General features: G+C 28.0%; 2 protein-coding genes across 2 annotated transcripts; both read right to left on the reverse strand.

Moving 5' to 3' along the window:
• On the reverse strand, positions 1–1523 carry LOC149892369 (DNA damage-regulated autophagy modulator protein 2-like). The gene has a single exon (XM_090080570.1). It carries the CDS (start codon positions 1136–1138, stop codon positions 347–349), a length of 792 nt encoding a protein of 263 aa, XP_089936696.1. The 5' UTR covers positions 1139–1523; the 3' UTR covers positions 1–346.
• A 2258-nt stretch (positions 1524–3781) lies between these two features.
• Positions 3782–18503, reverse strand: LOC145202078 (exportin-2-like). The gene is made up of 20 exons (XM_090077691.1): positions 18232–18503; positions 16336–16503; positions 14175–14263; positions 12875–13073; positions 12574–12666; positions 12390–12482; positions 10559–10633; positions 9909–10448; positions 9688–9824; positions 9359–9462; positions 7860–7957; positions 7167–7225; positions 6333–6547; positions 6161–6240; positions 5891–6074; positions 5689–5770; positions 5478–5587; positions 5139–5270; positions 4200–4330; positions 3782–4074 (listed from the first exon to the last, which is right to left on the reverse strand). Exons 1-20 carry the CDS (start codon positions 18493–18495, stop codon positions 3985–3987), a joined length of 2943 nt encoding a protein of 980 aa, XP_089933817.1. The 5' UTR covers positions 18496–18503; the 3' UTR covers positions 3782–3984.
• Positions 18504–18647: the final 144 nt, after the last annotated feature.

An 18647-nucleotide genomic window follows, 5' to 3' on the forward strand; every position in this document is an offset into this window, starting at 1 on the left:
TAAACTTTTTAAATATATTTCTAACAAATATTAGTGAGTACTGTATGTGATACACACACACACACACACACACACACACACACACACACACACACACACACACACACACACACACACACACACACACACACACATGCACACGAACACGCACACGCACACCTACTCACAGACACAGACACAGACATACACATAAAAATTGTATATATAAGTAGACATTTAATATAAGTTATTTTTTAAAAAATAAAGAAGTGTTTTTGTTTTACAGATTCATTTTTCTTACTATTCTTATGATTTTCTTAATCGTGTTTATGAAAACGTCACATCGTGAAGTACGAAAAACATTTTTTTATAAATAGGAGTTCCGATAATGAAAAGAGTTTGTACTCGAAACTCTATTTCTGCGGGATTGATTTCTCGGATAATCTGTATGATTTGTTATACCCTGCATGCTTCCTGACAACGAAAATCTTTTATCAAGCGAGTAGGAGTGAAATTTTATTCTATTGAAATCCCAACTAAAACTGCAAATAAAAACTTGCAGGAAAAATAGAAGAATCCATTGAGCCAGTTTTTGAATCTTATTACCAGATTCTTCAACTTTTGAAAGAAGAAAAGTAAATGCAAAAGCTATGGGGCATAATAATCCAATAAAGGTACATACTAGCCTGATATAAAAAATGCACCTTGTATGAAGCGTTGGAAGCACTCGTGACAAGTGCGTTTGAGTAATCATGTAAATACAACCAAAGGTAAAATAAACACCGCCTGCAGAGTAATGAGAAATTTTCTCATAATCTTGAGAAAACGATGCTGCTGTCAGTTGGGCACATATCATGACAACACCGCACATGAACGATGTAAAATTGAGCTTTTTGTTTTTTCTCGGGTAAAGGCTGTTTAGTTGAACGTAGCGAAGTAATAAAACTGTAAATGTCAACACACTTCCCAACGTTAAAGCAATTGTATATAATCCTCGCTCTGGTTGATTTATGCCTAGTTCACTCGGCGATAAAATGTAGTTGCTAGGGTGTTTTAAAATGATGATGAGAGTATAGCTGACTGCAAGAAATGTTACCTGCAAAATGAACGATATAAACGGTATGTACGAGAAGTAACTTTCCGATTGACCTTCATGCATGGCTTAACAATTGACAAAGTTTAAATCAATTTTGTCAATCAAATTCGTTTAAACCAAAGTTAAAAATACTTAAAAGATTTTCACTTAAGTTTATTATCAAACAAGAAAACATTCCAGCGTAATCTTGCTACTTGCGCCTTACAGTTTTCTTTCCGATTTTCCTCGATTAGCTAGCATGTTAAGACTTTATATATATGTATATATACAGTTCGTGTTTTTTTATAAAACCTTTTGTATACAACGGTTTATTAACTCATTTTTCATTTTAAATATGAAATCAAACAACATCAAAAGGTATTTACATTTCCACATAAATATTAATACTTAGTGTTTGTCTTGGTTTTCTGAACATTAGATTTGATAAAAGGATATTTTAATTCAAATAAAAAGATGTTAAGTGTTCTCATGTTCTGAAGCAGACATAGTTTTAAAAAATTCTTATTTAAAAAAAGCTCAGTTAAAAATTCAGATGTATTCTTATTCTCCATTTGTTAAGCTTCAGCACGGTTTCAAAGAAACGTGCAGTTGAATTCTACGATTTGTAATTGGAATTTAATGTATATGTAATAAAAAGGACTTTCAATTTATATATATCCTTATTCTTATAGAATTTTTTTTTTAGGCTTTTATCCCGGACACCCCCAAAAATGGTTACAATTAACGAAAAATGACTGCTGTAAAATTATACTTTTGAAATTATTCTTAGAAGTACTTTTAATTAAAAACTTTCCTTTTCGTCGTCAGTACCGAAAGTATCCATCATTAAGCGTTTTCAATAAGCCTCAAATGGCTTCAGGTTAACAGTCGGTCTAAGATGGACAAATTTACATGTAAACCTGGAATCGGCGAACCAAGCATTAATGAAAATATTCCTATTTTGAATGTAAATTAACAAAAAAGAAAGTCTTGCACTTACAGGCATTTGCATATTTCTTTTTAAAATTTACGTACAAGTGTCCGTCGATATAAAAGGAAGCTGGTTAATGCAAAATTTGAACAAAGTACTGATAGTAGAAAATGCGTAGCGAATGGATATTAAAGTAAAGATGCGTAGCAAATGGATATTAAAGTAAATGATATTTCCAAAATCTTACAAAAGGAATAAAATATAAAATCTAGAAAAACTGCTGATTTTCTCGCAAGATTTAATATACGTCAAGAGTTTTTAAAAAACGATTCCTTGACCTAGTAACACACCGATTTATTTCAAAATGGGCAGCGATTGGTCAGATCATAACAAGTTTTTAACCATGTGGCCAAAAGAGCAGTTTAATTATAATAGATAAAATGAAATCATTACAAAAAAAAAAAATAATGATGTAACTAAAAAAAGATCACACGTACCGCTTTTCAGGATTCAAAAAAAGAAACCTTACTGGAACAAGTATTTATGCATATATGCATTATCGGAATATCAAACTGTTCTAGGATATATTACGCTTAAGTGATCCATTTTAACAATGGTAAACTTAGTTTTATCAAACTCAGTCCCTTTATTTTATGTTAGCACATAAGTTTAAACCTTACTACAGCTTGAAAAATCGTGCTGCAAGTAAAAAATGGTCACTTTCAACGTAATCTTGATCGTTTCTCGCTTAATTATGAAAGATATTTCTGTTTAGAAACATGTTGCAACAAATATATCAACTTATTTAAATTAGTTGGCTCCTAGTGTTAAATTCATTTACTTTTTAGAGGGTGTCCCAAAAAAAAAGTTGAAAAGCATTTAGCTTTTAGTTTTAATAATAAAAGAAATAAAAGCAAGACAACACGCTCCCGTTACTTTTGTACAGCTTTTCATTCGTTTATATCTAAAAATAGAATTAAGGAAGTTTTTGAAATCAGAGATTCTATTTTCTGTCTGACACTTATTTCTAGAATTTATCAGATAACTAACCAGATTTACTAAGGTGCGTGTCCAAGGTCTTGCAAGTACATCTTTAAATGACTCCTAGGTTCTTGAGATGGCGATTAACAATTTTTGCGTAAGCCCAAATAAGAACTTTACATTGTGAAATTCTAAGAAATGTAGACCACCTGCACTCTACATTGTTGATTTCCATGAGACACAGCTGAGCTTAAACTTAAGTGCAAGATCTTGTTAAACCAGATTTATTATAAAACGACCCTGAATAACAAACGTCCATATAATTTAAATAAAATTGAACGATATTTACGTCCTTTTTGAAATATTTTTTTCCTTTCTGAAAAGATTTAACTTTAAAATTGGTTTTACATTAAAAACCAAATAAAGTCTATATAGTTTAATTTCTTGTTGTTCTTATTAAAATTACTTTGTTTATAAATATTTTTATAAATATAACAATTTTTAGAGGTATTTTATTTTTGTTTGATTCAATATGTAATAAAACTTATCGCTTCCAAAGTTCAAAATATGAAAATGCTCTCTGCTTCACAAAATAAAGTTTCTCAACTAGCTCATGATAGATACCAAATAGGTATGAAATTAGTAATTTGAGAAAGTCGATTTTTTGGCAGCTCAAGCAATTTGCTCCCCCCAAATTATGACATAAAAAGTATTAAACAATTTTGGAAAAGTTTATTTCTATGGTAACTTGTGTTTAAAGTGAAAAGTTTGTTTCTATAGTAACTTGTGTTTAAAGTGAGAATAAAAAAACAATGTTTCTTAAACGGGAGCATCGTATAAAAAAAGCTACTTCTATTTAAACACAATTTCGTTCGTTAAACTACTGTAAACTGCAAACACGAACTATTCTGATATCGTTTTGAAGAAATCTGCATTTATTTGTCTACAGTTGCTGGATTCGAATCTGAATATAACTTAACAGTTATCAATGATGGTGATGGCGAGTTTTCAATAATGCTTATGCAAGTTGGAGTTGAGCTCTACTCAAATACTCTTGCAAAAATCTTGTAGCATCAGGGTTCAAGCCTTGAGAAATGAGAGCCGGAACCTAAATTTTATTCACATTTAAGCAATAACGAACTTTCAAACTTAGTCGTTAAGTTTTGTGCAATATTCTCGATGCTTTAAAAAGTAAGAAAAACTACCAGGCGCAATAAAGTTGCAAAAACTAACCTTGCCAGGATGAGAAATCGACAACCGATACAACTGTTTTGCCAAATACTCTTTTGGATCATTTATTTCTTGGAAAGGGTCGTGATCTTTTTTATTTGCAAATGCCAGCTGAGAAAAAGCTGTTTGATAACCTAAGAAGATAATCTTAACTTTCATTCATTTCAATTAATAAAAAAATTATAGCTAACTTTTATTAGCTGTAATATTTTATTCATTTTTGAACAAAGGCAGAGCTATTTTAGATTTAATATACACTGATTCAATGTTGTTTAAGGAATTATTGTTAAATATTTTCCCCTTTATGAAAATATCGAGTGATAATGAAGTTTTAATACAACGTTAAAAAAAGATTATTACACAGCTAACTTTACAATAAAAATCCCTAACATTGTGAATTGTTTATAATATTTCTTCTAAAAAAAACGTTGTGGTAATTTCTAAAAAAAACTCTTTTATATGCTGTTGCAACATTTACGGACATACAAATTTAAAAGAAACAAACCAGATAAAATAGGGCAGTGGACATATAAAGTTAAAACAAACAAACCAGATAAATAAAGGACAGTGGAACCCACCTGTAGGTGGGATTATCTTACATCCTTCTTGGTAACTTTTTAGAAATTTCAGACATTAATAGTGGAATAGTAACCAGCAATTGTGTAAAAAAACACTTAACTCTCTTTAAGTCAAGAAAAGGTTTTGTAAATTTTTATCTCTTGTTCGTCCTTAACTACATCTAATTAAACATCGAGAGTTTTAAACTCTGAAAAGGAGAGTTCTGTTAAGATCATAAAACTGACCACCTGTCCCTCTTTCCACACAATTACAATATAGTACAAATATTACTTATAAATGTTAAAACTATGAATTTATGTTACAAATATATGTAACGACTGTGAAAATCAACAAAAATTAGCATAAGATTTTTGTTAGTCAAACCTGCAGTGTCTTCTACATCTATGAAATGTTCATCATCAGGAATTGTATCATCTTCTGGTAATTCAAACAAACCTACTAATGCCTGTAAAAGTGGCGTCCATTTATCTTGATAATCTGTTAGCATTGCTGGTGCTACAAAAAAAGTAAAAAAAATTTTCAAGAGAGACAAGCAAACAAAAAAAAAAAAGTATAAAAAAATATGAATCAAATAAAATTTGAATAGAAAGATAGTTCATCTTTAGATATAAAAAAAATCAAAATAAGAATCACTGAAATTATATATAATACATGTATACACTTTTGTTCAATTTTTGAAGTGGATTTTTAAAAACCACTCACCTTCGGTTAATATCTTTGTTACACCAACTGCACAAATCTTTCTGTCAATACTGCCGCTAATCTTCTGAAGATCAGCAACAAATAATTTTTCAACCATCATTCCAAAAAGTCTTTAAAGAATTAAAAAAAAAACAAGCACGTTTTCATTATCTTAAATTTAAAGCTCAAGTATTATAGTAAAAAAAAATAGACTAAAAAATAAAATTCATACTTTGGTTGAACACCATCGATTACTTTTTGCAGAGCGCATGATGTATGTTTCCCAGAAAATAAAGAAACAAGAACCAGAAAACCTGTAGAAAAACTTTAGAGCTTTCTGAACTCAAAGAAACAAATGAAATAACATTAAAATAAAAAAGTTGCAAACATAATACCTTAACATAAAATGTATAGTAAAATTAATATAAAAAAACCTTTGACAAATTTTGTTGTTTTAGATGTTTGAAGGCGCTGGAAAAGCAGCATAAATATTTGCTTGTAATTTGATTCCATAGCTTCCCATGGCATATGCTCCACTATTGATCCAAGCAGATAGAATCCTTCATGATCATTTGTACGAGAAGCTATAAGCTTTTGAAAAACTCCCAACAAAGGCATCTGAAGTAAAAATAAAAATTTATTTTACACAAAACATTAAAACCATTGGTTTGCTGTTAAAAAAAAATTAATGTTGTAGAACTAACCAAAGATCCACTTGAAATTATCTCATTAGCACCACGCTTAACGTAGGCCTGTAAAAGTTTTCTTAAGGCAGGAACATTTCCTAATATTAGAAACAAACTAAATATAATATTCCTGTATATAAATTTGTGATAAATACCTCATTTCAATTTGTCTATATTATCTTATAATTACCTTGTCTCTCCCATAACATAGGTGTTAAAAGCATAGGAAATAAAGCCATGTAAGGTCCTTTGACTCCTTCTCCTCTTAACTCAAGAGCAAGAGACAAAACTTGAAACACATAAGGAAGAAATTCAGTTACATCATTTTGAAGAATTATTTGAAACACTGGGAACAATGCTTCTTCAATAGTTGTTACTGCAGCTTGATTAACACTCCCCAAACCTCTAAAAGTAAAGATCATTTATAAATTTATATGAACTTATATCTAAATCAACATTTGTATATATGCTCAAATAAACTAACAAATTTGTTCAACAAACTTATTTACACACAGAATAAAAAAAGCAAAATACACAAAAACTCATTTGCTTTCTATTTTTTAAAACATTTTTATATAAACTAAGAAATTTTTATATAAACTAAGAAATTTTTATATAAACTAAGAAAGAATTGCAAAAACTCTAAGTGATCCATTCTTAACAACTAAAAGTTTTGACCTATACACATACGTATATATGGTGATTCTTATTTTTACAACTAAAATTCATAAAACAGAGGTAAAGAAAAGAAGGTTTTTTTATACCTCACAGAAAAAACGGATTTGCAATCAATCTTTGAATTATGGGAGCATTTAAAAAATTTATTTTTTATTTCTGACCTTTAATTATTATCTTCATCAATTTGAGGTTGAAAATGTTTGTGCTATGTGGAACTTTAAACTATTTGTTTAATCATAAAGATCATAAAGAAATTTTATAACAAAAATTTGTTTTTTAACACTTTTACAAAAGAATAAGAAGTTGTATTGATGATTGTTACAAAAAAGAAAAAAGCCAAACTGACCTGATCAATGCGCAAATACTCTCAAACAAATAATGATTAAACTGTGGTTTGCTGGGGTTCTAAAATGTTAGGTCTGTTTGTACATAGTTGTACATATACATCCTCAGTTTGTAATTAAATACAACACAACAAAAAATATAATAAATGTAATAATAAAAAAAAAAAATCAAACTAAATCTAATTGACAGTGTTTAAGTTCCAGTAGATCCCAAATAATAAATTGCTTATAAATAATATAGCTTATAAACTGCTATCAATTGTTGATTTATACTTTTGCTTGATGAAATTAAGCTTATTGTGCATAAATGTTGCAGTGTCAGCTGTTAAGTGTTTATAAAATGTACTTTGGCTGTTACAGCAAAGAAAAGAGCCTTAAAACTAATAGAAGAGTTTGATACAAGAGGATTGGAGCATGAGAAGGTACCAAGATACCATACCTGGAATTTAAAAATACTTTAACAGCACACAGAATTCAATAAACATGTTATAGGAATAATGATTCACTAAGTTGCATGATATGTTCATTCACTAAATTGCATGATATGTTTAATTGTTGTTGCAAGAATGTTGAATTTAAAAATGTTTTTCACCAGCACTTCTTAAATTTATGCTATGTTTTTTAGCTTAGCTAACATCTTTTAAAAAATAATAAAAGATATTAACAAAGCAAAAAAAAAAAAGCTTTTAAAATACCTTGCAAACTTCCTTTAACTTCTCAGAAAGTTTTGAAATAATAACTGGAACTAATGGAGCGATTCCATCCTGAACAACTGTGCACACACGCATTATAGCTAATAAAATGTGTAATAAAATTAAACTCAAACATCTATGCAAACCAAAAATAGTTCAGTAATTAAAAACTTATAATTACATCCCAATTACAATGAATGCAAGTATTGGTTGAACACAATGAAATTCAGCACCCTTTAATCATTAATTACTCAAAAACTACTTAACAGATTTTTGTATATATTTTTTTTTTTACATAATGAAGCTAAATTATTTATTTCAATCATTTTTTACATTTACAACTAGACACTTAGGTAGAGACCAAATATTTTTGCAAGTACTTGACATCATCTCCTGGATGTTTGAGTTACTACTTTTTTTGAAGCTGCCACCCACTATTTTTTAAAACCATATTTATCTGAAGCTAGTTTTTTGTTTTTCAATAAGATTCTTATTACAACTGACCAATAATTTTAATAACACCTCACTGATCAGTGTGGAGGATTTGCTTCTTTAGGTAGCAATTTGATGCAATTTTGTTCTTACCATTCTAAAGACTTCTTGAAGTAGTGGACAGCCTAACCAGGCTAAAATATTGTGGGCATATCATGCATTTTAATGAATGGCAAAAGATGTTTCTTTGAGCACTTTTCTATATACAAATCCAAGTTCAAAGCCTTACATCTACTTTTCAAAACACGGGAGCAGATTGCTTGCCATACAAGGAACTTAGGAGCAAATTTTTCAATTTTGAATGAAATTGAATTTGTTGGCGACATATCTACTTTTCAAATGATAAATATATTGGCATGCAAATTGCTTTTTTTTAACAATGAATTGCTTTAATTTCTCCATCAGTGGATCACTTTGGAGTTTTCTTTTCACTATATGCTTTATATTCTTCAGATTTAAGTACTTTTCCATTCATAGATTGGGTGCATTTACATTTTCTTGCAAGATCTCTCTGCAACTGACATGAATTTGCTTTTATGGAGAGAACGATTAATTTTTCTTTATATTTACTCCTGTTTTTTTTCAATAGATCAAGTCTCTTTATATCACTAAAAAAGAAAATTTAATTGAAGATCCAGCAACACTGATCAATTTTGAAATGTCAATTTGTGACAATAAAGTATTTTGAAAAACTTCAAAAAGTTTCTTTCGATGTAATATTTGTTTACTCATTTTAACCCAATAACAATGATAACCAATACTTAACACCAATAGAATCAAAAAAACAACACATTAGCTTCTTTCTGCAAAAAAATTAGAAAAATCTTTTTAATAGTTTTGAGTAATTAAAAATTAAACAGCGCTGAATTTCATCGTGTTCAACCAATACAACTTTATTATGGTTAAAATCTTATAACAAACATTTGAGAAAGATACAAAAGGAAGTTTCAAAATAAAAATTTTAAGATTAGAAGTTGGAAGTAAAAATGTGTTTAAGTATTAAACAAAACCTTTCATGGCATATTCATTTTCTAATGATCCTGGAGCTTCTAGTACTGAAAAAAGATTTGCAAAAAGTGCATCTCTGAAAGGCATCAGGTCATTCCCAGTGAAACTAAAATAAAGTAACAAAAGTATAAAAGTACAATATAAAAATAAAGGTAAATTTTATTTTGAGACTATGTAATCGTAACTTTTTGTAATAATTTATAAGAAACAATAATTTAAACAAGCATTCCACATTTGTTAAACAATGTATTTATCTCAAAGTAGGTTTTTTATCAACAGTTTTCCTGCCATTTGGAACAATAACTTGTTAAAAAGTAATAAGATTTATTACGCAGACACTCCAGATGGACTCTTAATAGTGAGTAATCTTTCAATTGCATTGGCAGCATAACTGTGAACCACTTTACTCTTTGAAACTAATAGATTTGTTAGTGGTAGAAAACAACTAAATAGCAGATCTCGTGATAGCTAAAAACAGACATAACAATCAGTGTTTGAACAGAATAACATGATATTTAAATGAATTAAAATATTTAAAAACATTTTACTTACAACACTCCTGAATGTTAGTATATACTTTACAGCATCAGCTTTTAAAACTGGATACTCATTAATATTATTTGAAATTAAATCTGGAGCAATTTGTTCTTTAAAAAATCCTTCTAAGTTAACAAGTGAATTAGTGTCTGTAGTACCATGCTTTGATGTTGACTTCTTTGCTGCTATAGATGTAACAATATATATTGCAGCATCTTTAGATTTCCAGTTTTTATTTTGCTCATACTGCTGGAGCATGGCACTAACATACTGTGAGAAAATATTGGTGACATCTTTTTCATAAAATTTACATAAGCCCCGGACTAAATCAGATGCAGATCTTCGACGTGTATCAAGATCAGAACCTTCTATATCTTTGCGAATATATTCCTCAGGATTATCTTCAAACAGTTCCTCATCAGTGTCACGAAACAGCATATTTGGAACAATAACTTTCTCACAGATGCTCTGTAAAGTGCCTGGTGAGGAGAACAATTCTTTATAGTGTGGTCGCTCACAAACTGAAGCAAGGAACTGTATAGCATTGCTAACTAACTGAAAAAAGTTATAGAAGACTATTTTAAAATTATAATCAGGTCACAAATAATAACATATTCCTGAGAGATTTTTAAAAAAAATAAAACTTTAGGATAAGATTGACTTACCAGATCAAACTTAACATTACTTCCAGTGGAAGTCAACAAATTCCATATTGCTTGAACAAAATTTGGTAAAAAAGACTAAAAAAATATATATATACTATGGTTACATTAGTTTGTGAAAAACTTGTGCTTCTTTAAGTGTTCAGTATTAGTGATTATTTAAATATATTTAATCAATATTATCTTTTTTAACAATATTTACAGGGTGCATAGAAACTTGTAAGAAAAAGGTTTTGTAAAATCAAACCAATTGCTCTAAAAAATATATAAAACTTATGAGAAAAAACTTTTTGTAAAATCAAGCCTTCTGCTCTAAAAAATGGAGAATTATATAAATAAAATATCATTATTTATCTTTTAGCAAAACAATCCTTTAACAGGTCCTCCTTTACCAGCAATGATTGTCTCCAGGTGAGTTCTGAACCTTGAGCAAACTTTCTTGATGTAGGGTTCTTTAATTTTTGACCACTGCTTATTTTTAGCAACTTCCAGAGATTTCAAATTTGAATGAAAAGTGGAACAATCCTTGGACACAATTTCCTCTTATATGGCATAGTATTAGGTATTCAAGTCAGGACTGCTTGGAAGCCACTTTTCCTTTGACCAGAACCCAAGCATATTAATTGATGGCCATTTTTAAAATTTTTTTGGAAGTATGGGTAGGAGCCTCATTCCAATGGAACACAATCTTTGTGTCTGGACTGAAGTTGGACCTCACCCAGGGCAGAACCTTCTTTTTCAATAGATTTAGACATCAGCTACAACTTTGAAGCCACTAGGAAAAAAAAATGGAGGTACTTTTTTTCCATCTAAGACAGTAAGGCCAAAAACCGTAACTACTGCAGTGTTTTTTTGAAAAGTATGCCTGATGTTTTTTGAGACATCTACAGCCTTTTTAGAGGTATATAACAATTATTTCTACTTTTATGAACAGAATCAAGGTTGAGGAGTTTCTCATTAGAAAAAAAGATCTTTGGGATTTTTTTATCCTTTGCAGTCTTAAAGCTTTTATTAAGTCTGTCATCAGGTGATACTTTGTTTTTGCCCTTGACTTTATTTTAAGGTCATCCTTGGTGATTTTCCTGATAGTACCCTTACTCCAGTTTCCCTGGCCATTTTTCTCATAGATCTTATAGGATTGCTTTTTACTTTTGAGTTTTAGCAGTTTGTGGGCATCCTCAAGGCTGTTTTTGAGGCCTACATTTGTCATCTGACTCATTTTGTAAACTTAGCTCTAAGATTCGTTATGATAGAGCATTTTAAAACAAAATTTCATCTGAGTTTTTAAATACCCAAGCATAAATGTACCTTTAGTAATTTTATAATTATATACAAAATACTTTTAAACAATTGTGAAGACTTAAATCTAAACTCATGATGATAGATATTTTTTCCAATATATTGCTGGTTTAGATCAATATTCAAATCCTGAGTTTTTAAATTCAACCTGTCATCTTGGTTGAAGAAAAGAGAACTAGGCTAAGCATTAACTGGTTAATTTGATTTTATTTAGCTTATTTAAGTTATGTAAATTTTTAAAAAACTTTTAAAGGCAAAGTTTTGACAGCATATTTACAGTTAAAACAAAAAAATTTACTAAAATTAGAGATAAAAATATTTTTACTTGGAATTATTAACTTGGAATTAGAGATAAAAATATTTTTACTTGGAATTATTTACTTGGAATTAGAGATAAAAATATTTTTACTTGGAATTATTTACTTGAAATTAGAGATAAAAATATTTTTACTTGGAATTATTTACTTGGAATTAAAGATAAAAATATTTTTACTTGGAATTATTTACTTGGAATTAGAGATAAAAACATTTTTACTTGGAATTCCTCATCATATTTTTGTGCATACAGAGCAACATTATCACAAATCTGCGAGCGAATTCTTTCCAGGGGACCTGCCTCATCAGAATCCTAAACAACATCAATAGATAAAAAAAAATATCAAGTAGATTTTATTCACTCACTGAAGCATACAAAAAATTTTAAAAAGTTCATAATATACTTTATCAACAAGTATATCAAATGGTGTGACAATGAGCATATGAAAGGGTTCCATCCACCTTTTCATATTATCTTCAAAGAACTCAGGTAAGTCCTAAAATTTAAGTTTTAACAAAATTTTATGCAAAAAAAACACAAACAGAATAAAAATACAAATGAAATAAAATAACATATAAAAAGTACAATACAACAAATATAGAATAAAGAACATATGGAAAAAAACACAACTGAAATCTTTTAACAGTGTATCAAAATAGCCTATAAAATCTATGGATTATAAATTTAATTAAGAAGTGCCATACCTGATAACTAAGGGTATAAAACAATTTACAAATAACAGTAAGGATGTCAAAAACCATTCCAAGATCTTTCTGATTATTGATTAAAGTTGGAATACGGCAAATCATAGCTTCAAATAAATCAAGAAGAGGCGCAGCAAAATTATCTAACACAAACTTTAACTCCAGCCAAAGATCTTGAGATTTAAATTCATAACGAAATCTAAAAAATAACATCAAAGATATTAACAAAAAAAATAGGATATCACTAAATTGTTAAAAAAACATCAAAATTTTTTTCAAAAAAAGGCACCAAATCTTCTTTAAAAGTTTTAATTTTAAATTTCAACTAAATTTAATTTCAACAAAACTGTTTTTTTAAATACAAAAAAAAAAAAAAATTAGAACGATCTTTCATCATATCGTTTTTATCTAGACCTCACTACTATCATTTATATAAATTACAAAAGCAGTTATGTAAATTAGCCTAGTAGATCCTACTTAATAGGAAACCACTGTGTCAAAATAAGTTGAAAGGGCAATTTATTGATACTATGCCTATTTTGTCTATTTAAGGATTTTTAACAAGAGTACAGGTTATTTGAATTATATATTACTGAATCATTGAATTACATATTTTAATTATATTATTATAAAGATGTTTAAGTATTCTTATCATAATTTGCATAAAGATTCTTGTCATAATTATGCAAAACAAAAACTTTTTATTTAAAATATGTTTGTTTACTGCAGGTTTTAGCTCATTTTCATGTTTTAAATAAACCTAAAAATGAAATAAACTTAATTTCAGGTTTAATGATGTATGCAAGATGGTGTTTGTTGATTGGCTATATTTGAGTGGCTATTGTATTTCATTAAAGCTATAATCTTATCCTTAATATTACTGCTTTAGGCTGCTGTTCAGAGCTTCTTTATTTATATCTTGAGTTCAATGAATTATTTTACTATACTATAACAGTACAACTTTTTGAAAAAAAATGTGTTAATTAAAAACACGTTTTTAACTAACACATTTTATTGTGTCAATCCCAATTTTGAATAAAATTTAAACTTACAAAAAAGATCCTAGATTTTTTTATGCATTGTTGTTTAAACTTGGGGTTAATTGGACATACCTATGCAACATACTATGCTTAAAAACTTTAGGCACAAAAAAATTACTCCATACAGAACTTTCAAGAGCAAGAGGACAAAAGCTTTGTTTATGATTATATTTACTTGCCCCAAATGGGAACCACACAAAAAATACAAGATATTATATTAGCATGAAAGGGTACTTCATCAACAAGAAAAGTAAACATACCTCTTAAATAAGGAGTGAGCTGTTTGAAGAACCCCATTTATAATATGTAAATCCCTTACTTCACTAACTTTCATATATTGAGTAAGATTCTAAAAAATATATATATATTCATGTTTCTGAAACAATTTATTTAAAGTTAACAATATTATATTTTATCAAGATGCCTTTAAAAACTAAAAAAAACTTTGTTTCACAGTTTTTTTTTGTGCAACAACTTTGTTGTAGTAAATCAAAATTATAAATTTGATTGAATTTTGAATTCTCTTACTAGATTTACCACTGAATAATGATTGCTTATTATTAGTGTTTTGAATATCACAAAATTTTCAATACAAATTGATAAGATGAGCTTTAATATTTAGGATTTTACAATATGCTTAAAAATTAAATATTTTACATTTGTTCGGGTAATTTTATATAGGTAGGTCTAATATTTTATTCAGTGTAGGTTTTTTGTCAAATTTCTTGTTTATATCATTTTTATTTGCACATCAAATGTTTATCTTGAAAGTGATCAGTGAATAATTGAAACATAATGGAATCTTAAAAAAAATTAAGATTCCATTATGTTTAACACTTTTACAATTTTCAAAATTTTAGGCTGTTGAAGAGTTCAGCAAATCTAATCTACAAAATGAATCTGTATTGATGTGAATATGAGATTTTATTTCTATAAGAATATGAATCATCCCAATCATTTACCTAATAATTTTATTAAAAGGTTTTTAATAAAAGGCTTTTATATGAAGGGAATTTAATAAAATTTTGCTTTTAAAACTAATAATCTTTGGATAATACTTCATTAAAAAATATTTTCAAACTTTTTTTTAAATTTAGACTCTCAAATTGACTTAAATTGTTATTTAAAGCAAAAAAAAGATTTTTTTAATTTATTTTTTATTATTTAAATTTGTTATTTACCCTTATTTATTATCCCTTGTTATTTACCCCTATTTATTATCCCTTGTTATTTACCCCTATTTATTACCCCTTGTTATTTACCCCTATTTATTACCCCTTGTTATTTACCCCTATTTAGACTTTAACAACATGACTGTAGAACAAAAGTTAATTATGTTATAGCAAATAATGATTTAATAAAAAACCTGTGCTCTCTTAAGAGATAAAACTCTTAAATCCTCTTTCTTTGTAATTTTCAAATTTGATATTTTTACGGTTCAAGTTTGATGAAAATATAAAAACCTAATGAGACATGCTTTTAAAAAATGATGACCATTTGTTTTTGTTGACCATTTGCTTGGCATTTGGACATTTTTTTTTGAGACCTAAATCTTAAAAGGAAAAGGTTGAAACTAAAAGTATTCTTCAAATAGCAGCCAGATGCTGATGATGCTAGATGAAGCTATAGGAAAAAAGTAAAGCTCATTAAAAAAAAATCAATCAGCAAAAACTGTTGATCAACTGAAGCTAAAAAAAGTGTAAAGAGAGCAGTAAATCTAGTGGAAAATAACTTTTTTCTTTTTGTCTCTGAAGAATATGATTATAGAAAGCATGATGAGACAATGGCATATCATTTAATATGGGCTTAAAATAAATGTATCAGTTTTTAGATTGGAAATTGTAGGTGGTAACAACACAAATGTATATGTTTAAAAGAAGCTGAACAGTAGCTTGGTTTACTTGTGAACTACAAAATGAGGAGGTGGGAGTAAAAACCATTCTATCACTAGATAGTCTGACACAGTAACAGTCAGGACAACTTGGTAAAGTATTGCAAAAAGTAACATATTTTGAAATTAGGATCTCAGCTAATGATAATATTTTTAAAAATTTTTTTACTTAAAAGAATATAAAAAAAACCGAATTAAAAATAATCCAAAATAGAATTATGGAAAGTGCCTGTAACTTACAAGTTTAGAAGAATAAAGCCTGAATGACTTCAAATTGTAATAACCTATGTTTCATTCAGCTTTTTGATATACCCCTTATTTGAATTACTAGCAAATAAACCATTTTTTAAGGAAATCATCTGTTCTATTTCTGCAAATTTTAAATATTTATAGCTTATGATCTATTATTATATATTTGTAGCTATTTATAGCTTAAGATTCTTGAACTACATTGCATATCAATAACAGGCTTTATGACCAGGGACATCATAAAGAATACAAATTAAAGCCCCAATAAGTAAGATTCTTACCCCTAACAAGTTTTTCCATTTTTCAGGAAAATCTTCCCTGCCAATAATGCTGATTGCATCACTCAACTGTTTTTGAATTGATGATGGACTATTTAACATCAGTTGAACAATGTTTGTTTTTATTAACTCCCGGTCAACATCACTGATTTTTGACACCTCGCCATCTATCTTAAATATAAAATTCATGCAATGTTTAAACATTCACTAATAAATACTTTGATATATAAAAAGCTAATTTTATTCATAACTAAAAATAAAAGTTAAATTAATAAAAGAAAAAAAGAACAAAACTAAAGTTCCTTTTAGATTCATATTTCTAATTTCTATAGTTCAATATTTGTAATATAAAGATGGTAAATGAACTATTTATCAAGATTATATATTGTCACTCAAATTATGAAATCTTGATAAATAGTTCATTTTTGAAAAAAATGAGTTTAACCTGCCAATATTATGTTATTGCCAAAAAAATGAAGATTTCTTTTGTATTGAAAAACTATTAAATCTTTTTTTTGCATTTTATTGCATAATATTTAATAATGACTTAATTAGTTATCAAATTCATTTAGACTTTAGAAGTTTAGTGACATGAAGAAAGGTAAAAAGTTTGCAAAAACTCTTTATGAACATTCGAATAAGTGAAAGCATAAAATAACGGTTCTTTTAATCAACTAGCTAGAACAACATCAGCATATTCAGGTCTTCTGTGACGAAAAAATATATAGGCATAAACACAGTTCAGTCCAAGATATGTAAGCTGTTCACAGTGTCCCAAAAAAAAGTAATCATCAAGAAATGTACAGCTCTACAACTGTAGTCAATCAGATTATTTTAGATTAAATGGCTATGAATACTGAAATCCATTTGAATCCATTAAAATATATTGACGCTTTAAAATTTTAATGAAATAAAAGCTAACAAAAAAAAAAAAGGAAGACTGGTCAGACCAAGAAAGAAGTATATGTGTTCTTTAATAATAATGGCGAAGAAATTCAAAAAAGAGTTTCCAATGCAACTAAACAATCTAAAGTTTCAAAGCTTCAAGTTAAATAGACAGACAACATAAAGATTAAAAAACCTTTAAAAATGAAGTTAAAAAGAAAATTTAGAAAAATGGGTCAGAGCGAGTTTTTTATCAGATTTATAAAAAACTTTCATAAATTTTTTCTTTAAAATGTAAAAAAACTAATAGCAGTTGCAAAATTAAAATCATATTTGAATTATTCATTTTTTGATGGTTTCTACCCTACCTTTAACATGTCCTAGGGCTATCCTAAAAAACTAGGTTTAATAATAGATAGTAAAAACTTATGTTATGGTATAATATAATAACAATTAAAAAACTTTGTATTGAAGATAAAAGCTTTGAAGATCAAGTCAATGATCATGGGTTTTCTGCAGTTAATAATGATAAATTGAAAGAAATTGAATCAAAGCCATCCATAACACTTCAAAAGTTTGCACAGTTTAAAGGTCTGGACAGTTTGCAGCATACAATCAAAAGTGGATGCTTTACAGCACCAAACAAATATGGTGATTCATTGGTAATATGCAGTTGTTATGAGATCAATTTTTGAATCCTGGTTAACACCTGAAATACATACAAATTAGACATCTTGGTAACTATAAATTATATAAGCGCTTTAACAGTAAAGAGTCTTTAATAAACAGCTTCTGCTGATAATGGTTTAAAGATTTTAACTATAGAATCTATAAACTTTTAATGGTAGATATTTAAACTTATGAAGAAAATTATAAGAAACTTTATCAGTTAATAAATTATCAAACGTAAAAAATGAAAGCTTGAATCAAAAGGTGTAAACTGTTACTTCATTCCTTACATTACTTTTTTCAAAATACAAATAAATTTAACTTTCAGTAACATATAATACTTACAATTCTCCAGTTTCTTTTAACAAAGTTCTTAAATGTAACAGCTGCAGCTGTTCTAATGACATCAGATGTAGCATCAGCAGTAAGAATCTGTAGCAAAAGAACACCATAGTTTGCTGTACTTTCGACTGACTCCAGATAAGATTCTGCTTGCTTTCTTTCAGATTTTTCAGCAGATAATGTGTATTGAAGAACTTGGCATAATTGATTTAGTTGTTTTGTATCTGTCATTATTATAATTTTTCTAAAGAAAACTGCAAGTTTCATTTCCGCAAGTTTACTAAATTTCAACCATTAACAAATCTTTATGCTTGTAAATTAAACTTTTTATTTATTTATCACAAAAAACTAAATTGGATAACAACAAAATAAAACTTAATATTAACTAAAGGATAGAAGAAAATCTTTTTAAATAACTT

The sequence above is a fragment of the Hydra viridissima genome, unplaced genomic scaffold (assembly GCF_058129835.1).
Source record: "Hydra viridissima isolate aposymbiotic clone 2 unplaced genomic scaffold, HvirCarnegie_v1 scaffold_2, whole genome shotgun sequence".
In the NCBI taxonomy this organism is placed as follows: domain Eukaryota; kingdom Metazoa; phylum Cnidaria; class Hydrozoa; order Anthoathecata; family Hydridae; genus Hydra; species Hydra viridissima.

What these genes read in the sequence shown, in the direction of transcription:
- LOC145202078 (XM_090077691.1), bottom strand. Translation starts at nt 18,495, where the DNA reads ATGAAACTTGCAGTTTTCTTTAGAAAAATTATAATAATGACAGATACA. An exon ending in GCTCACTCCTTATTTAAGAG is followed by an intron (nt 13,074 to 14,174) that starts GTATGTTTACTT and finishes GTTATTTTTTAG; the next exon opens with ATTTCGTTATGAATTTAAAT. An exon ending in TAATTTCAAGTGGATCTTTG is followed by an intron (nt 6,075 to 6,160) that starts GTTAGTTCTACA and finishes TTTTTACTTCAG; the next exon opens with ATGCCTTTGTTGGGAGTTTT.
- LOC149892369 (XM_090080570.1), bottom strand. Translation starts at nt 1,138, where the DNA reads ATGCATGAAGGTCAATCGGAAAGTTACTTCTCGTACATACCGTTTATA.